Here is a 21,014-nt window from a genome sequence, read left to right as displayed (position 1 = left end):
TAAACATGGCTGTTCTTGTTACTTGATACACCCACTATGAACTATCGCAGGTTTAAGACAAAACTTTTTATTAAAAATACATTCCTTATAAAAGCATATTGTTTTTCATTTTAAACATTAGTTAAAGAAAAGAGAAACTTCCGTCTGACTTATAATACAACAGAAAATCAGGATAACATTTACTACGCTACGCCTGACAGATGGAGGCGAGAGTCAAACGAGACAGCCAATTACTTCCGTCTTTTTCTGACAAAGCCCACCCACGTGTAGAAATAATAATTTTCCCAAGAGCACAGTTCCAAAATAGAATATTTCGTTTTTTAGGAGCGAGTTGTCAGTTTTCATCATCGTCTTTTTTAGCTCAAAATGGCAAAACGCACTTTTTTTTCTGCCAACGGATCACATAAAATAAGTCCCACAATTCTTCACACAGTCCTCAAATGACATCATTTAAATGCGCATGCGCAGTGAGGGTTATTCAATTTCACCGCTTGGATCCATTGCCTTCCTGTTGATGGGAAGTTTGGAGATAGATCAAATATTTCTTTCAAATGGATTCGTACGACGTTATTGCAAACCAGCCCGTTGTAATTGATAACGTAAGTACACAAAATGTTTTATCTGTATATCGACGGCGCTAACCATTTATACCAGAATATACCAATATTTGACGTTAGTCATGTGAGTCGAGTAATAATCATTAATATTTATGCAGTGTACATTCATCTGAAGCGATATAGTATTACTAAATGCAATCGAGACATTGTTTTGTAGGATTTTACTTGTCTCCGCATGTCACACCCTGATTTTCATCATGTTAAATGGTTGTGATCGCTGATTCCTGTGTCTGAGCGCTGAGTCCCTAACCCTAGATATGACTCACACCTGTCACATGATATTCAATTTCAAAAATGTATATTTCCCGGTATGTTTTCATTTGTGTCCAAAATGTGCCACACCCACTGCACACTGCCCGGGATTTAATTGCTGCACTCCATTCGCATGGTGTAGCACTTGCCACCCATCACTGAAATTTGATTACCAAACCCAATATGTTTTGACACTATTTGGGTGCAAACCTGCACAAGGAAGACTTGTTCACTTGTTCATAGTCAACAACGCAGTATACACAATTGCACTGGTCAGCTGCTCGACTCTCAATGGTCATAGATTCAGATTTATCACTCTATAACTGTATTATAGAAATTTGAAATCATCAAGCATCAATTTGATGTCATACTGTTTGATGCAGAATTTGTTCAGTTCATGTATGAAGGGCAGTAATGCCAGAAAATTATCAACGTTGTGAATCTTTTCAAATTTATTTAGCCAATAATTTGTAACAGCATTGAAATACATGAAAAACAAAAGCAAACAAATTGACAGATTGCGCATAAATAGGAATGAATGTTTAAAAAATAAGCAAATTAAACTCTTTCAAGAAATTAACTTTATATGCTTCTTGGAGACGCTATTTTTGAGACAAAACACTTTGTGTTTTTGTTTTTTTCTGATTAAGTGGCACATTTCCACATTTCTTTACCAACTGATTACCTGAATTTTAAAAAATATGTTGTACGTGTAAGCATTTTCTGGATTCTCCAATGCAGGGTCCAAATCATGAGTTGGAATGTAAAAATTTGTATTTTTGGTTAGTTATCTCATGGAGGTAAAAAAATTACCTCCATGTTTATGTAAAATGTAGTGTAATTTACTCAATTTGTACCATTTTTATTTGTTTCCAACATTTCCTCCCATAGAGGGCTCTGGGGAAATTATAACTAAACAGATTTGTTTAAATCCTTTTAAAATTTAATTATAAATAAAAGTTTATTGTATTGTATTTTAAATAAAATCAGTTTAAAAACTGCTGTAAGAATTTACTCGTTATTCTCTATCTGTCATTAGCAAATGCATAGTAACTGGTACATGTAGTAAATTCCCTTTCTTCAAAATTTTTAAAAAATATAAAAACAAGTAAATTTCCTTTAGCTTGTATCTGGGAAATATTCTTTCCGTTCTGACATGTAATTATGAATTTAATTAATCCATTTGATAACTTAGCTTTTTGACCAATAATAATATCCAGGAAATTAAAGTGAATACAAATTTGTTAAACAAAATATTTATAATTGTTTATTTATGTTTGGTTGGGCTGAAGCACATGATTGACTAGAAATGAAGTCACCATGTGGGATGGACATACACATTGCCTTTTGGAGTCCCCTAGTGCTTCTAATAAATTTTGGATACTATGACTACGAGCCAATAAATGTCACAGTCTCCCAATAAACATGGAGTTAAGTTCTTAGTAACAAGATTTGTTACAGCAAGTCTCAGAAGTATTGGGGCAGCCAGTTTGCAAACTCGCTAGCGAATTGGCTAACTGCTTGGGTTTTGACTAAACTGTTGGCTTTCGAATCTCACTGGCGCCGTCTTGTGGTCACGCCCACTTAAGGCGAATCTATATAACAGTAGGGGACGATCCTCATACTTTAGGAGCTATTCGGCAACGGTCTTACAGTTGGATGGTGATTTCGCTTTCAAATATACCAGGGAAAGTGTTCCATGCTCTTCCGTGTCCACACAAAACGATGAATGAGGTCGATTTTTTTTCAGCGGTTGGCTTAATGTTACCCCAACGGATCGTTTGAGTGTGAAAGTTTGTTATTTTCTCCCTGATTTGTAGGAAACTGTTCTCAACTTGTCTATTTAGTGTCAAGCAGTGTTCAAGAAGGTTAACCTCATATAATAAATATCGGTAGATTATTCGCATTTATAATATTATCACGCCAGCTGAATGTGGCCATTTTCGAGCTCAAATCATTCAGGGGAATCCAGACATGTACCAGCCTGAGAATGCGTAAAAACATTGTATGTCCCCTAATGCAATATAGACTCGCCAAGAGTGGACACGATCACAAACCGGTGCCAGCGAGATTCCAAAGCCAACCGTTTAGTCAAAACCCAAGCAGTTAGCCAATTCGCTAGCGAGTTTTCAAGTTGGCTGCCCCAATACTTCTGAGACTTGCTGTAAAGCGAGAGGGTTATGGGTAACGGGCAGAACAGTTGTCTGATATCCAGGAGGATAGATGTGATTGGCCACAAAACTAGATAGCCTTACTTAATACCATACTGAACTTAAAGAACTAGAAATAATTTGGTGTTTATTTTGGCACAATTACCGTAGCAAAATGACAATCAGAATATTTTTTTATTTTATTGGATACACTGAATGTGTGAAATTGCTTACTTTTTTAAAGTATTCATCACTCATTTTCATTGATATACATTGAAAATAATGTACACATTTCATATTACAGTACAGTATTTGTTCTATTTAAATAAAAGAACATAGGTCTGTAAGCTGAAAGGCTTATTTTTGCAGTTTGTAGATATTTGGGGCAATAAATTTTCATTAATAGCAGTATCAGTTTATATATCTGACAAGGATCATTGCCTGAAATGTCTGATTATATCAAATAATTACCAATACAAGAAATTATTACCACTTTCTTTTAATATTATATTTATTAGTCTTAACAACTTTCAACATTTTTAATATTTGGGAATGTTTGAAAACTGTATAAATACAGCCTTTGCTCTTCAACAAACCCTATAATCATTTAGCATGATATTTAACTGACATAGAACCATAACCCCATATGCTATAGCTAGGTAGAATCAACATTTGCAATGACTAGGGTAGTATGTCTCTATTCAGTGTGCATTGTTATGTTAATTATACATCACCATACTGTACATAACAGCTGTTCTGAAATACATTTATGTATATTATTTCATAGATATTAATATTATAAACTTTATAATTTGTATTTAATAATATTATAATTCATATTTGATTGATTAATTAGGTTATACAAATGTAGTAATTATTTGTTTTGTTTCCAGGGCACAGAAATGTGTTGTGTATAAATAATTTCACCAGAGTTGCTGGGATTTCATACAATTTTCAAAATTGTTGTTTTCAGTAATGACTAGTTGGAGAATTTACCCTTTCTTCAACCTAAAACGTATACTGTCATATTAAGAGAATTAAATGAATACTATTGAAGATTCTTATAAATAATATAATAAATCAATGAGTTTTTGAAATCAATAGATTTTTTGAGATCAGTTTATATGCTGTTACAAAATGTATATACATGTATGTGTACTCTTTTCAGGGTTCTGGTGTAATCAAGGCTGGATTTGCTGGAGATCAAATACCCAAATACCATTTTGCAAACTAGTAAGTAGTCTTTACAGCTTATTGAACACTGATTAGTAGGATCTTCCTGGAGAGTGAAAAGTGATATAAAAGAACTATAAATTGCATTTCCTTACATTTGCCAAGCTCTTTCATTTGGGAATGTTATGTTGTTAGCCTTGACTTTCCCTTTAACTTAGGTAGCAAGCATATTCACTTGATTTGCTGTGTTACTGCTCTTCACCAGAATGGCAAGCAGTGGCTATTTATATAAATTTTCATCTTCAGTGAATCTGGTGTTCATTCTAAAGAGTGCATCGTTAGAGAGATCGTTAGTGAAGTTTTCAAAAGTTTCTAAGTCATCAGGCCGTGGCAGTTTTCCTAGAACAGATTTCTAACTAAAAGTATTGATTTGATTACAGTGTTGGTCGACCTAAACATATCCGTGTGATGGCTGGAGCCTTGGAAGGTGATATGTTTATTGGTCCCAAGGCTGAAGAACATCGAGGCTTGCTTAGTATTAGGTACCCAATGGAGGTGAGCTTATTGACTAACAATGATTAATTAGTAGTAAATGTATGAATGGTTAATAAATAAATAGTTGTTGTATGTATGTATGTATGTATGTATGTATGAATTAATTAATTTATTATTATTCCAGTCTGATTCACAGGTAACATACCAATGCTTCATTTCCATAATCTTTTGCTCATTTTAACTTTAACAAATTCAATATGAATTTATTATTTATTTTTCAATATTTACAATTCAATTGGCACACAACCAATAAATTGTATTTCAATTAACAACTTTTGAGTTCCTATTGGATTCTCATTTGCATATGCATTTCAAGGTTTGAATCAATAAACTTACTTTGAAGAAAGTTCCACAACTTTGTAAATTCCCCCAGCAGGCATAACATGATAACATGGAGTAATGCACGGAAGGCAAAGCTTATTGAACTTGTAAAACATGCAGATAAACTAAATATTCCTTTCTTATTATTCTTCCGTTTGCTAATCATGATAATTCTGTGTTTTGCGATTCCATTGCTGATATCTACAGGTTCGCGACTGCAACTATCGTCATGGCCGATGAACAGTTGTTTCATGGAAAATCATAGAAAGTAAAGTCCGAAAGTCAGGGATATTTCACCAATACCAGTTAACTATTTTATATACCTACCTGTAGGTCAGAAATAATACGCTTCCCACACAATGCTAATTGGGTGCATACAATGTTGTATTAATTCAACCCGACTCCAAGCGTCGAAAACCACTGTCATTCTGGTACTATGTTCTACCCTCTAGTGGTGTTCGGGTGAAACCTGACAACTCAAAAGTCAACAAAGTTAACTCATTGCCTGCTGACTCCTATTCTCACTTTTTAGCTCCGCTGTCGACTTTGTCGAGCGGAGCTTATCATATGAGTGATTGTTCGTCGTCGTCGTCGTCGTCGTCCGTCGTCGTCGTCCGTGTCAATGTTTTACTTTTTCGACTTCTTCTTGAAAACTACAAGCCTGAATGCTTTGATACTTGGTGTATATGTACCTTGGGTAGACCTCTCTCAGATTTGTTCATTTCATGATGATATCTTCAATTCTCTAATTTTGGTGAATATTTTTGTCATTTTTAGTAAAAAGTGATATTTTCAACTTCTTGTTGAAAACCGCAAGTCCAATTGCTTTGATATTACATATATAGGTACTACATGTGGACCTCTCTCAGATTTGTTCATTTTGTAATGATATCTTTAATTCTCTAACTTTGGTGAATATTTTTGTCATTTTTGGTAAAAAGTGATATTTTCGACTTCTTGTTGAAAACCGCAAGTCCAATTGCTTTGATATTACATATATAGGTACTACATGTGGACTTCTCTCAGATTTGTTTATTTTGTAATGATATCTTTAATTCTCTAATTTTGGTGAATATTTTTGTCATTTTTGGTAAAAAGTGATATTTTCGACTTCTTGTTGAAAACCGCAAGTCCAATTGCTTTGATATTACATATATAGGTACTACATGTGGACCTCTCTCAGATTTGTTCATTTTGTAATGATATCTTTAATTCTCTAATTTTGGTGAATATTTTTGTCATTTTTGGTAAAAAGTGATATTTTCGACTTCTTGTTGAAAACCGCAAGTCCAATTGCTTTGATATTACATATATAGGTACTACATGTGGACTTCTCTCAGATTTGTTTATTTTGTAATGATATCTTTAATTCTCTAATTTTGGTGAATATTTTTGTCATTTTTGGTAAAAAGTGATATTTTCGACTTCTTGTTGAAAACCGCAAGTCCAATTGCTTTGATATTACATATATAGGTACTATATGTGGACCTCTCTTAGATTTGTTCATTTTGTAATGATATCTTTAATTCTCTAATTTTGGTGAATATTTTTTTAATTTTTGGTAAAAAGTGATATTTTCGACTTCTTGTTGAAAACCGCAAGTCCAATTGCTTTGATATTACATATATAGGTACTACATGTGGACCTCTCTCAGATTTGTTTATTTTGTAATGATATCTTTAATTCTCTAATTTTGGTGAATATTTTTGTCATTTTTGGTAAAAAGTGATATTTTCGACTTCTTGTTGAAAACCGCAAGTCCAATTGCTTTGATATTACATATATAGGTACTACATGTGGACCTCTCTTAGATTTGTTCATTTTGTAATGATATCTTTAATTCTCTAATTTTGGTGAATATTTTTGTCATTTTTGGTAAAAAGTGATATTTTCGACTTCTTGTTGAAAACCGCAAGTCCAATTGCTTTGATATTACATATATAGGTACTACATGTGGACCTCTCTCAGATTTGTTTATTTTGTAATGATATCTTTAATTCTCTAATTTTGGTGAATATTTTTGTAATTTTTGGTGAAAAGTGATATTTTCGACTTCTTGTTGAAAACCGCAAGTCCAATTGCTTTGATATTACATATATAGGTACTACATGTGGACCTTTCTCAGATTTGTTCATTTCATGATGATATCTTTAATTCTCTAATTTTGATGAATATTTTTGTAATTTTTGGTAAAAAGTGATATTTTCGACTTCTTGTTGAAAACCGCAAGTCCAATTGCTTTGATATATTATACATATAGGTACTACATGTGGACCTCTCTCAGATTTGTTCATTTTCTAATGATATCTTCTGTTCTTTAATTGCCATGTGCATTGCTAACAGCGGAGCTATCTCAGCCGACAGGCTGCTTGTTTAGCTTCGCTGTCGACTTTGTCGAGCGGAGCTTATCATATGAGTGATTGTCCGTCGTCGTCCGTGTCAATGTTTTACTTTTTCGACTTCTTCTTGAAAACTACAAGCCTGAATGCTTTGATACTTGGTGTATATGTACCTTGGGTAGACCTCTCTTAGGTTTGTTCATTTCATGTTGATATCTTCAATTTTCTAATTTTGGTGAATATTTTTGTCATTTTTGGTAAAAAGTGATATTTTCGACTTCTTGTTAAAAACCGCAAGTGCAATTGCTTTGATATTACATATATAGGTACTACATGTGGACCTCTCTCAGACTTGTTCATTTTGTAATGATATCTTTAATTCTCTAATTTTGGTGAATATTTTTGTCATTTTTGGTAAAAAGTGATATTTTCGACTTCTTGTTAAAAATCGCAAGTGCAATTGCTTTGATATTACATATATAAGTACTACATGTGGACCTCTCTCAGATTTGTTCATTTTGTAATGATATCTTTAATTCTCTAATTTTGGTGAATATTTTTGTCATTTTTGGTAAAAAGTGATATTTTCGACTTCTTGTTAAAAACCGCAAGTGCAATTGCTTTGATATTACATAAATAGGTACTACATGTGGACCTCTCTCAGAATTGTTCATTTTGTAATGATATCTTTAATTATCTAATTTTGGTGAATATTTTTATCATTTTTGGTAAAAAGTGATATTTTCGACTTCTTGTTAAAAACCGCAAGTCCAATTGCTTTGATACTACATATATAGGTACTACATGTGGACCTCTCTCAGATTTGTTCATTTTGTGATGATATCTTCAATTCTCTAATTTTGGTGAATATTTTTGTAATTTTTGCTAAAAAGTGATATTTTCGACTTCTTGTTAAAAACTACAATTCAGATTACTTTGATATTACATATATAGGTACTACATGTGGACCTCTCTCAGATTTGTTTATTTTGTAATGATATCTTTAATTCTCTAATTTTGGTGAATATTTTTGTCATTTTTGGTAAAAAGTGATATTTTCGACTTCTTGTTGAAAACCGCAAGTCCAATTGCTTTGATATTACATATATAGGTACTACATGTGGACCTCTCTCAGATTTGTTTATTTTGTAATGACATCTTTAATTCTCTAATTTTGGTGAATATTTTTGTCATTTTTGGTAAAAAGTGATATTTTCGACTTCTTGTTGAAAACCGCAAGTCCAATTGCTTTGATATTACATATATAGGTACTACATGTGGACCTCTCTTAGATTTGTTCATTTTGTAATGATATCTTTAATTCTCTAATTTTGGTGAATATTTTTGTCATTTTTGGTAAAAAGTGATATTTTCGACTTCTTGTTGAAAACCGCAAGTCCAATTGCTTTGATATTACATATATAGGTACTACATGTGGACCTCTCTCAGATTTGTTTATTTTGTAATGATATCTTTAATTCTCTAATTTTGGTGAATATTTTTGTCATTTTTGGTAAAAAGTGATATTTTCGACTTCTTGTTGAAAACCGCAAGTCCAATTGCTTTGATATTACATATATAGGTACTACATGTGGACCTTTCTCAGATTTGTTCATTTCATGATGATATCTTTAATTCTCTAATTTTGATGAATATTTTTGTAATTTTTGGTAAAAAGTGATATTTTCGACTTCTTGTTGAAAACCGCAAGTCCAATTGCTTTGATATATTATACATATAGGTACTACATGTGGACCTCTCTCAGATTTGTTCATTTTCTAATGATATCTTCTGTTCTTTAATTGCCATGTGCATTGCTAACAGCGGAGCTATCTCAGCCGACAGGCTGCTTGTTTAGCTTCGCTGTCGACTTTGTCGAGCGGAGCTTATCATATGAGTGATTGTCCGTCGTCGTTCGTGTCAATGTTTTACTTTTTCGACTTCTTCTTGAAAACTACAAGCCTGAATGCTTTGATACTTGGTGTATATGTACCTTGGGTAGACCTCTCTTAGGTTTGTTCATTTCATGTTGATATCTTAAATTTTCTAATTTTGGTGAATATTTTTGTCATTTTTGGTAAAAAGTGATATTTTCGACTTCTTGTTAAAAACCGCAAGTGCAATTGCTTTGATATTACATATATAGGTACTACATGTGGACCTCTCTCAGACTTGTTCATTTTGTAATGATATCTTTAATTCTCTAATTTTGGTGAATATTTTTGTCATTTTTGGTAAAAAGTGATATTTTCGACTTCTTGTTAAAAATCGCAAGTGCAATTGCTTTGATATTACATATATAAGTACTACATGTGGACCTCTCTCAGATTTGTTCATTTTGTAATGATATCTTTAATTCTCTAATTTTGGTGAATATTTTTGTCATTTTTGGTAAAAAGTGATATTTTCGACTTCTTGTTAAAAACCGCAAGTGCAATTGCTTTGATATTACATAAATAGGTACTACATGTGGACCTCTCTCAGAATTGTTCATTTTGTAATGATATCTTTAATTATCTAATTTTGGTGAATATTTTTATCATTTTTGGTAAAAAGTGATATTTTCGACTTCTTGTTAAAAACCGCAAGTCCAATTGCTTTGATACTACATATATAGGTACTACATGTGGACCTCTCTCAGATTTGTTCATTTTGTGATGATATCTTCAATTCTCTAATTTTGGTGAATATTTTTGTAATTTTTGCTAAAAAGTGATATTTTCGACTTCTTGTTAAAAACCACAAGTCCGATTGCTTTGATATTACATATATAGGTACTACATGTGGACCTCTCTCAGATTTGTTCATTTTGTGATGTCTTCAATTCTCTAATTTTCGTGAATATTTTTGTAATTTTTGGTAAAAAGTGATATTTTCGACTTCTTGTTCAAAACCAATAGTTCAATTGCTTTGATATTACATATTTAGATACTACATGTAGACCTTTCTCAGATTTGTTCATTTCGTGATGATATCTTGGATTCTATAATTTTGGTGAATATTTTTGTCATATTTGGTAAAAAGTGATATTTTCGACTTCTTGTTAAAAACCAAAAGTTCAATTGCTTTGATATTACATATATAGATACTACATGTAGACCTTTCTCAGATTTGTTCATTTCGTGATGATATCTTCAATTCTCTAATTTTGGTGAATATTTTGGTCATTTTTGGTAGAAAGTGATATTTTCGACTTCTTGTTAAAAACTGTAAGTCCGATTGCTTTGATACTATACATATTGTTCATTTTCTGATGATGTCTTCAGTTCTTTAATTGAAATGTGCATTTCTAACAGCGGAGCTATCTCAGCCGATAGGCTGCTTGTTTCTATTCATTATATCAACTCGTATAATCTGAAGTATTCAGTCTATCATTTAACAGTGCTTTAAATGTTTGCCAATAAACTGAACAGTTTTTCTATTTACCAGCATGGTGTAATACGAGATTGGAACGATATGGAAAGAATATGGCAGTATATTTATTCTAAAGATCAACTACAAACATTTTCAGAAGAGGTAAGGAGACATATGAATCTTATTTTGATGTGCGCCCTCACATGATGCATCTGAGAAATGTGCATTTGAGTGTCAGATCAAAGATTTATAAGATAAGGGTTCTAACCAATAGCATCACAGAACACAGTGTGTGCTTGGAGATGTTTGTCAGTTCTAACCAATAGTGTCACAGAACACAGTGGGTGCTTGGAGATGTTTGTCAGTTCTAACCAATAGCATCACAGAACACTGTGGGTGCTTGGAAATGTTTGTCAGTTCTAACCAATAGCATCACAGAACACAGTGGATGCTTGGAAATGTGTGTCAGTTCTAACCAATAGCATCACAGAACACAGTGGATGCTTGGAAATGTTTGTCAGTTCTAACCAATAGCATCACAGAACACAGTGGGTGCTTGAAAATGTTTGTCAGTTCTAACCAATAGCATCACAGAACACAGTACTAGGTGCATGGAAATGTTTGTCAGTTCTAACCAATAGCATCACAGAACACAGTACTAGGTGCATGGAAATGTTTGTCAGTTCTAACCAATAGCATCACAGAACACAGTAGGTGCATAGAAATGTTTGTCAGTTCTAACCAATAGCATCACAGAACACAGTGGATGCTTGGAAATGTGTGTCAGTTCTAACCAATAGCATCACAGAACACAGTGGGTGCTTGGAAATGTTTGTCAGTTCTAACCAATAGCATCACAGAACACAGTGGGTGCTTGGAAATGTTTGTCAGTTCTAACCAATAGTATCACAGAACACAGTGGATGCTTGGAAATGTGTGTCAGTTCTAACCAATAGCATCACAGAACACAGTGGATGCTTGGAAATGTTTGTCAGTTCTAACCAATAGCATCACAGAACACAGTGGGTGCTTGAAAATGTTTGTCAGTTCTAACCAATAGCATCACAGAACACAGTGGATGCTTGGAAATGTGTGTCAGTTCTAACCAATAGCATCACAGAACACAGTGGATGCTTGGAAATGTTTGTCAGTTCTAACCAATAGCATTACAACACAGAGGGTGCTTAGAAATGTTTGTCAGTTCTAACCAATAGTATCACAGAACACAGAGGGTGCTTGGAAATGTGTGTCAGTTCTAACCAATAGTATCACAGAACACAGTGGATGCTTGGAAATGTTTGTCAGTTCTAACCAATAGTATCACAGAACACAGAGGGTGCATGGAAATGTTTGTCAGTTCTAACCAATACCATCACACAACATAGTGGATGCTTAGAAATGTTTGTCAGTTCTAACCAATAGCATCACAGAACACAGTGGGTGCTTGGAAAGGTTTGTCAGTTCTAACCAATAGTATCACAGAACACAGTGGGTGCTTGGAAAGGTTTGTCAGTTCTAACCAATAGCATCACAGAACACAGAGGGTGCTTAGAAATGTTTGTCAGTTCTAACCAATAGTGTCACAGAACACAGTGGGTGCTTGGAAATGTTTGTCAGTTCTAACCAATAGCATCACAGAACACAGTGGATGCTTGGAAATGTTTGTCAGTTCTAACCAATAGCATCACAGAACACAGTGGATGCTTGGAAATGTTTGTCAGTTCTAACCAATAGCATCACAGAACACAGAGGGTGCTTGGAAATGTTTGTCAGTTCTAACCAATAGCATCACAGAACACAGAGGGTGCTTAGAAATGTTTGTCAGTTCTAACCAATAGCATCACAGAACACAGTGGGTGCTTGAAAATGTTTGTCAGTTCTAACCAATAGCATCACAGAACACAGTACTAGGTGCATGGAAATGTTTGTCAGTTCTAACCAATAGCATCACAGAACACAGTACTAGGTGCATGGAAATGTTTGTCAGTTCTAACCAATAGCATCACAGAACACAGTAGGTGCATGGAAATGTTTGTCAGTTCTAACCAATAGCATCACATAACACAGTGGGTGCTTGGAAATGTGTGTCAGTTCTAACCAATAGCATCATAGAACACAGTGGGTGCTTGGAAATGTTTGTCAGTTCTAACCAATAGCATCACAGAACACAGTGGGTGCTTGAAAATGTTTGTCAGTTCTAACCAATAGCATCACAGAACACAGTGGATGCTTGGAAATGTGTGTCAGTTCTAACCAATAGCATCACAGAACACAGTGGATGCTTGGAAATGTTTGTCAGTTCCAACCAATAGCATTACAACACAGAGGGTGCTTAGAAATGTTTGTCAGTTCTAACCAATAGTATCACAGAACACAGAGGGTGCTTGGAAATGTGTGTCAGTTCTAACCAATAGTATCACAGAACACAGTGGATGCTTGGAAATGTTTGTCAGTTCTAACCAATAGTATCACAGAACACAGAGGGTGCATGGAAATGTTTGTCAGTTCTAACCAATACCATCACACAACATAGTGGATGCTTAGAAATGTTTGTCAGTTCTAACCAATAGCATCACAGAACACAGTGGGTGCTTGGAAAGGTTTGTCAGTTCTAACCAATAGTATCACAGAACACAGTGGGTGCTTGGAAAGGTTTGTCAGTTCTAACCAATAGCATCACAGAACACAGAGGGTGCTTAGAAATGTTTGTCAGTTCTAACCAATAGTGTCACAGAACACAGTGGGTGCTTGGAAATGTTTGTCAGTTCTAACCAATAGCATCACAGAACACAGTGGATGCTTGGAAATGTTTGTCAGTTCTAACCAATAGCATCACAGAACACAGTGGATGCTTGGAAATGTTTGTCAGTTCTAACCAATAGCATCACAGAACACAGAGGGTGCTTGGAAATGTTTGTCAGTTCTAACCAATAGCATCACAGAACACAGAGGGTGCTTAGAAATGTTTGTCAGTTCTAACCAATAGCATCACAGAACACAGTGGGTGCTTGAAAATGTTTGTCAGTTCTAACCAATAGCATCACAGAACACAGTACTAGGTGCATGGAAATGTTTGTCAGTTCTAACCAATAGCATCACAGAACACAGTACTAGGTGCATGGAAATGTTTGTCAGTTCTAACCAATAGCATCACAGAACACAGTAGGTGCATGGAAATGTTTGTCAGTTCTAACCAATAGCATCACAGAACACAGTGGATGCTTGGAAATGTATGTCAGTTCTAACCAATAGCATCATAGAACACAGTGGGTGCTTGGAAATGTTTGTCAGTTCTAACCAATAGCATCACAGAACACAGTGGGTGCTTGAAAATGTTTGTCAGTTCTAACCAATAGTATCACAGAACACAGTGGATGCTTGGAAATGTGTGTCAGTTCTAACCAATAGCATCACAGAACACAGTGGATGCTTGGAAATGTGTGTCAGTTCTAACCAATAGTATCACAGAACACAGTGGATGCTTGGAAATGTGTGTCAGTTCTAACCAATAGCATCACAGAACACAGTGGATGCTTGGAAATGTGTGTCAGTTCTAACCAATAGTATCACAGAACACAGAGGGTGCTTAGAAATGTTTGTCAGTTCTAACCAATAGTATCACAGAACACAGTGGATGCTTGGAAATGTTTGTCAGTTCTAACCAATAGTATCACAGAACACAGTGGATGCTTGGAAATGTGTGTCAGTTCTAACCAATAGCATCACGGAACACAGTGGGTGCTTGGAAAGGTTTGTCAGTTCTAACTAATAGCATCACAGAACACAGAGGGTGCTTAGAAATGTTTGTCAGTTCTAACCAATAGTATCACAGAACACAGTGGATGCTTGGAAATGTTTGTCAGTTCTAACCAATAGTATCACAGAACACAGTGGATGCTTGGAAATGTTTGTCAGTTCTAACCAATAGTATCACAGAACACAGTGGGTGCTTGGAAATGTTTGTCAGTTCTAACCAATAGCATCACAGAACACAGTACTAGGTGCATGGAAATGTTTGTTAGTTCTAACCAATAGCATCACAGAACACAGTACTAGGTGCATGGAAATGTTTGTCAGTTCTAACCAATAGCATCACAGAACACAGTAGGTGCATGGAAATGTTTGTCAGTTCTAACCAATAGCATCACAGAACACAGTGGATGCTTGGAAATGTGTGTCAGTTCTAACCAATAGCATCACAGAACACAGTGGGTGCTTGGAAATGTTTGTCAGTTCTAACCAATAGCATCACAGAACACAGTGGGTGCTTGGAAATGTTTGTCAGTTCTAACCAATAGTATCACAGAACACAGTGGATGCTTGGAGATGTTTGTCAGTTCTAACCAATAGCATCACAGAACACAGTGGATGCTTGGAAATGTGTGTCAGTTCTAACCAATAGTATCACAGAACACAGTGGATGCTTGGAAATGTGTGTCAGTTCTAACCAATAGCATCACATAACACAGTGGGTGCTTGGAAAGGTTTGTCAGTTCTAACTAATAGCATCACAGAACACAGTGGGTGCTTGGAAATGTGTGTCAGTTCTAACCAATAGCATCACATAACACAGTGGGTGCTTGGAAATGTTTGTCAGTTCTAACCAATAGCATCACAGAACACAGTGGGTGCTTGGAAATGTTTGTCAGTTCTAACCAATAGTATCACAGAACACAGTGGATGCTTGGAAATGTGTGTCAGTTCTAACCAATAGCATCACAGAACACAGTGGATGCTTGGAAATGTGTGTCAGTTCTAACCAATAGTATCACAGAACACAGTGGATGCTTGGAAATGTGTGTCAGTTCTAACCAATAGCATCACATAACACAGTGGGTGCTTGGAAAGGTTTGTCAGTTCTAACTAATAGCATCACAGAACACAGAGGGTGCTTAGAAATGTTTGTCAGTTCTAACCAATAGTATCACAGAACACAGTGGGTGCTTGGAAATGTGTGTCAGTTCTAACCAATAGCATCACAGAACACAGTAGGTGCTTGGAAAGGTTTGTCAGTTCTAACTAATAGCATCACAGAACACAGAGGGTGCTTAGAAATGTTTGTCAGTTCTAACCAATAGTATCACAGAACACAGAGGGTGCTTGGAAATGTTTGTCAGTTCTAACCAATAGCATCACAGAACACAGTGGGTGCTTGGAAATGTTTGTCAGTTCTAACCAATAGCATCACAGAACACAGAGGGTGCTTAGAAATGTTTGTCAGTTTTAACCAATAGTATCACAGAACACAGTGGATGCTTGGAAATGTGTGTCAGTTCTAACCAATAGCATCACAGAACACAGTAGGTGCTTGGAAATGTTTGATTATTTAAAAACACAAAATGCTTGTAGTGCATACTTTGCAAATAAATACACTAGCAGAATACACTCCATTCTCTGAATCACTTATTTTCATGGTATTCCTAAAAATGTAGTTTGTTTTGCAATTTTGTAATTACTTGCACTTCATATTACTTCATTTCCAGTTGCAGATTGTCATTTTTAAATCTTCGGCGATATAACAATATCTGCAAGAGTATTTCAAAGAAATGTTTTGTCACATATTAGATGAGTTGTTTAGCTGGGTTCTCATATGTGTCTCTACTTAAATTTTAAATTTATATTTGTTTCCAGCATCCTGTTCTGTTGACAGAAGCTCCACTCAACCCGAGGAAAAACAGAGAAAAAGCTGCTGAAGTTTTCTTTGAAACATTCAATGTACCCGCCTTATTTATTTCAATGCAAGCTGTTCTTAGCCTGTGAGTCATTCTTGGTGTGCATACATAGATGCTAGTTTATTTTATGTGAGATTGTGAACAGCAGTTACTCAGCCATGATTTGTAAAAAAAAATTTCTTTCTCCGACTTACTATGATTCATTTTGTTAAAAGTTAAATCAAAATGTAGGTTTTACATGTGCACCTCAATTAATATCTTGAATTTATTAATATTGACCGAACCAAGAATTTTTTTCACTTAATCTCAATTTCAACTTGCGTTGCGTTAACTGACATTAAATTCACATTATTTGTGTTGTAGTTATGCTACTGGTCGTACCACAGGTGTAGTACTTGACTCTGGTGATGGCGTTACCCATGCGGTGCCCATATATGAAGGGTTTGCATTACCGCATTCCATAATGAGAGTTGATATTGCTGGACGAGATGTTACAAGATACTTACAATTATTAATGAGGAAAGAAGGTTATAATTTCCACACTTCAGCAGAATTAGAAATCGTTAGGACAATAAAAGAAGTAAGTTTTTAAATACAAAATATTTACAGTACACATGTTTCCAATCAGTCACATGACCAGCAGTGAATTGATTTTATGGCATCAAATCGACGTAGTTGGTGAAATCAATGTCTTTTAAATAGTCAGCTCTGTTTGGTTTATTGTTTAGAATATAACAAGTCTCTTCTTATTAGCAATATCTTCTCTAAGAATGGGATTAGTTGCACCCATTTATCTCACTCGAGAAACATTGTGTATTGCAGCTATTAAAAGGAATACAAATGTATGTGTCATTGATGTATTATACATCATGCAAAAAAACATAACATGGTTTTATTTAAATTATTAATATTCATAAATATGGTAGTATTTGAATGTTTTTTTGTTTTTTTTTCAGCGTGGATGTTATTTAGCTTTGAATCCTCAAAAAGAAGAAGGTTCAGAAATTGAGAAGACACCATATACACTGCCTGATGGAAGTACACTAGAGGTATTGAAACTAATTCTGATGTACATATTGTGATAGACAAAACCTTTCCATATTTCATTTGTTCTGTCGGTGTGAGACCAGCAAGTTTGTGCTTGAAATGAAATCTTTGTCATAACAATTAATTTTGTAGCATCCTTATTTTTGAACTTTTATCGTTTCAAACCGAATATCATGTGATTCAGCATTACAATTTTTATATAATTATTGTTTTGAACTATATATATTGAATATTTTTTGTATGTTACTTTGTGTCACAGGTTGGTCCTGCCAGGTTCCGAGCACCAGAACTTTTATTTCAACCACATCTCATCGGAGAGGAGTGTGAGGGACTGCATGAAGTGTTATCATATGCTATTCAGAAATCGGATATGGATTTAAGAAGGACTTTATTTGCCAATATTGTCCTATCTGGCGGCTCTACTTTGTTTAAAGGATTTGGAGACCGACTACTTAGTGAAGTGAAAAAATTAGCTCCTAAAGATGTCAAAATCAGGGTAAGCAATTGTTTTTTTTTTCACTCATAAATGTACATGGAAGTATTTACTATTTTTTCAGTTGGTGGTGTCTTGTAGACATGGTTCTTGACAGTCTACATTGATTGGCCATGCAGTCTTTTTTAGCTCCGCTGTCGACTTTGTCGAGCGGAGCTTATCATATGAGTGATTGTCCGTCGTCGTCGTCCGTGTCAATGTTTTACTTTTTTGACTTCTTCTTGAAAACTACAAGCCTGAATGCTTTGATACTTGGTGTATATGTACCTTGGGTAGACCTCTCTTAGGTTTGTTTATTTCATGTTGATATCTTCAATTCTCTAATTTTGGTGAATATTTTTGTCATTTTTGGTAAAAAGTGATATTTTCGACTTCTTGTTAAAAACCGCAAGTGCAATTGCTTTGATATTACATATATAGGTACTACATGTGGACCTCTCTCAGATTTGTTCATTTTGTAATGATATCTTTAATTCTCTAATTTTGGTGAATATTTTTGTAATTTTTGGTAAAAAGTGATATTTTCGACTTCTTGTTAAAAACCGCAAGTCCAATTGCTTTGATACTACATATATAGGTACTACATGTGAACCTCTCTCAGATTTGTTCATTTCGTGATGATATCTTCAATTCTCTAATTTTGGTGAATATTTTTGTAATTTTTGGTAAAAAGTGATATTTTCGACTTCTTGTTAAAAACCACAAGTCTGATTGCTTTGATATTACATATATAGGTACTACATGTGAACCTCTCTCAGATTTGTTCATTTCGTGATGATATCTTCAATTCTCTAATTTTGGTGAATATTTTTGTAATTTTTGGTAAAAAGTGATATTTTCGACTTCTTGTTAAAAACCACAAGTCTGATTGCTTTGATATTACATATATAGGTACTACATGTGGACCTCTCTCAGATTTGTTCATTTTGTGATGATGTCTTCAATTCTCTAATTTTGGTGAATATTTTTGTCATTTTTGGTAAAAAGTGATATTTTCGACTTCTTGTAAAAAACCAATAGTCTGATTGCTTTGATATTACATATTTAGATACTACATGTGGACCTCTCTCAGATTTGTTCATTTTGTGATGATATCTTCAATTCTCTAATTTTGGTGAATATTTTTGTCATTTTTGGTAAAAAGTGATATTTTCGACTTCTTGTTAAAAACTGCAAGTCCGATTGCTTTGATACTATACATATTGTTCATTTTCTAATGATGTCTTCAGTTCTTTAATTGAAATGTGCATTGTTAACAGCGGAGCTATCTCAGCCGATAGGCTGCTTGTTTGTAATTGTTGTTTTCTTTGCAACATATTTTTTTTCAGTGATTCTTGATAAAATATTCATAAAAAAAAGCTGTTTGACTCCTGTGTGCAATGCATGCAATGGGAGTCTTTGCAATTAGTTTGTCTGTATGTATATGCAAGTTCCACTGATATCTCAAGAACCATAATAAATTTGTCATACTTCTCCAATACTCTCAGCACACAGGTGTTCTTTTTAAGCTTTCTTTGATTTGTTATTGTTATCTCAGACCATGAAAAGTTAACATTTACGACTACGGATGCTGATTTTTAACTCAATTATTTATGTGAAATTATTTCAGATATCTGCACCACAGGAAAGGCTTTACTCTACATGGATAGGGTAAGTATCTATTCTCCCTTGGATATTGCTGCTTTCTTCAGGGCATGAAACAAATCCAATGCAAGAACAATTTTTTCATTTATATTACTTGTGTTTGTGATTTGAATCTCAATGGAAACTTACTTTCTATGTCTTAGTGTCAGTGAACCTACTTCATGAATAAAGCCTTTGCAAAATTATTTCATTGCCAAAATAATGTAAATACATCTACATGTATCAATATTCTAGATTCAGAACACTTTCAATTTTATTAAGTAAATCTTTGTGATGTCATTCACTATACTATTGCAATTTGATTATAGCCCCATTATTGTTTTTATTATTACAGGGGTTCAATCTTGGCATCGTTAGATACATTCAAAAAGATGTGGGTATCTAAGAAAGAATACGAAGAAGATGGTGCCAAAGCTGTTCATCGTAAAACATTCTAAACCCAGACATTTTGCTGTAAATATTATATCTGTGCAGTAGAACTGTGTTGAATAAGGTCATTTTAATTATTCATTTGAATACCACCACTTCAATGTCTTGTTATCTCCCAGAATTCATTGCGGTATTCCTTGTGACATCATACAAGGCTTTTGAACATCATATCATTAAATAATTTTAATTTTCATAAAGCATGTCAGTATTTTATGGTTGTGCTAAGCAAAGTCAGTTTACCTTAGTTTATTCAAAATATCTCCATAGCAACACAGGATGCCAAGGTAAATAAGTTATATTTGAGAGGTACAGATTATGAAATGAACATGTTAACAAATGATATTGCTGTACTGTAAACTACTTTAATTTCATGAGACGACAGAAATTTGAACTAGTGAACATTTCATTTTGAAGTGAGTCCCTGTGACTTTGGTTGTGAGGCACAGCGAATTTGGGAGTGAGTCACAGAGATTTTGGGAGTGAGTTACAGTAATTTTAGGAGTGAGTCACCACAGCGACTTTGGGAGTGAGTCACAGTGATTTTGGGAATGAGTCACATAGCGTCTTTGGGAGCGAGTCACACTGAATTTGGGAGTGAGTCACACTGAATTTGGGAGTGAGTCACACTGAATTTGGGAGTGAGTCACACTGAATTTGGGAGTGAGTCACACTGAATTTGGGAGTGAGTCACACTGAATTTGGGAGTGAGTCAGCGACCTTGTGTGCGAGTTACAACGACTTTGGGAGTGAGTCACACTGAATTTGGGAGTGAGTCACACTGAATTTGGGAGTGAGTCACACTGAATTTGGGAGTGAGTCACACTGAATTTGGGAGTGAGTCACACTGAATTTGGGAGTGAGTCAGCGACCTTGTGCGTGAGTTACAGCGACTTTGGGAGTGAGTCACAGCGACTTTGGGAGTGAGTCACAGCGACTTTGGGAGTGAGTCACAGTGACTTTGGGAGTGA

General features: G+C 34.7%; 1 protein-coding gene across 1 annotated transcript; it reads left to right on the top strand.

Moving 5' to 3' along the window:
- The first annotated feature begins 455 nt into the window (after positions 1-455).
- On the top strand, positions 456-20,553 carry LOC100372787 (beta-centractin). Its single transcript, XM_085504536.1, has 10 exons — positions 456-599; positions 4,188-4,252; positions 4,633-4,747; positions 10,837-10,923; positions 16,393-16,517; positions 16,797-17,013; positions 17,390-17,482; positions 17,740-17,976; positions 19,583-19,623; positions 19,952-20,553. The coding sequence occupies exons 1-10, from the start codon at positions 552-554 to the stop codon at positions 20,052-20,054; spliced, it is 1,131 nt and encodes a 376-aa protein (XP_085360662.1). The 5' UTR covers positions 456-551; the 3' UTR covers positions 20,055-20,553.
- The last annotated feature ends 461 nt before the right edge of the window (positions 20,554-21,014 follow it).

This window comes from Saccoglossus kowalevskii, chromosome 10 (genome assembly GCF_978046115.1).
Source record: "Saccoglossus kowalevskii chromosome 10, keSacKowa6.1, whole genome shotgun sequence".
In the NCBI taxonomy this organism is placed as follows: domain Eukaryota; kingdom Metazoa; phylum Hemichordata; class Enteropneusta; family Harrimaniidae; genus Saccoglossus; species Saccoglossus kowalevskii.
The sequence above is the reverse complement of the archived record's forward strand: the minus strand, read 5'-3'. Positions and strand labels throughout refer to the sequence as shown.

Excerpts from the sequence above, each read along its gene's own strand:
- LOC100372787 (XM_085504536.1), top strand. The coding sequence starts at position 552 with ATGGATTCGTACGACGTTATTGCAAACCAGCCCGTTGTAATTGATAAC. Across the intron at positions 17,483-17,739 it reads CTGATGGAAGTACACTAGAG|GTTGGTCCTGCCAGGTTCCG; the intron begins GTATTGAAACTA and ends TTTGTGTCACAG. Across the intron at positions 17,977-19,582 it reads CTAAAGATGTCAAAATCAGG|ATATCTGCACCACAGGAAAG; the intron begins GTAAGCAATTGT and ends AAATTATTTCAG.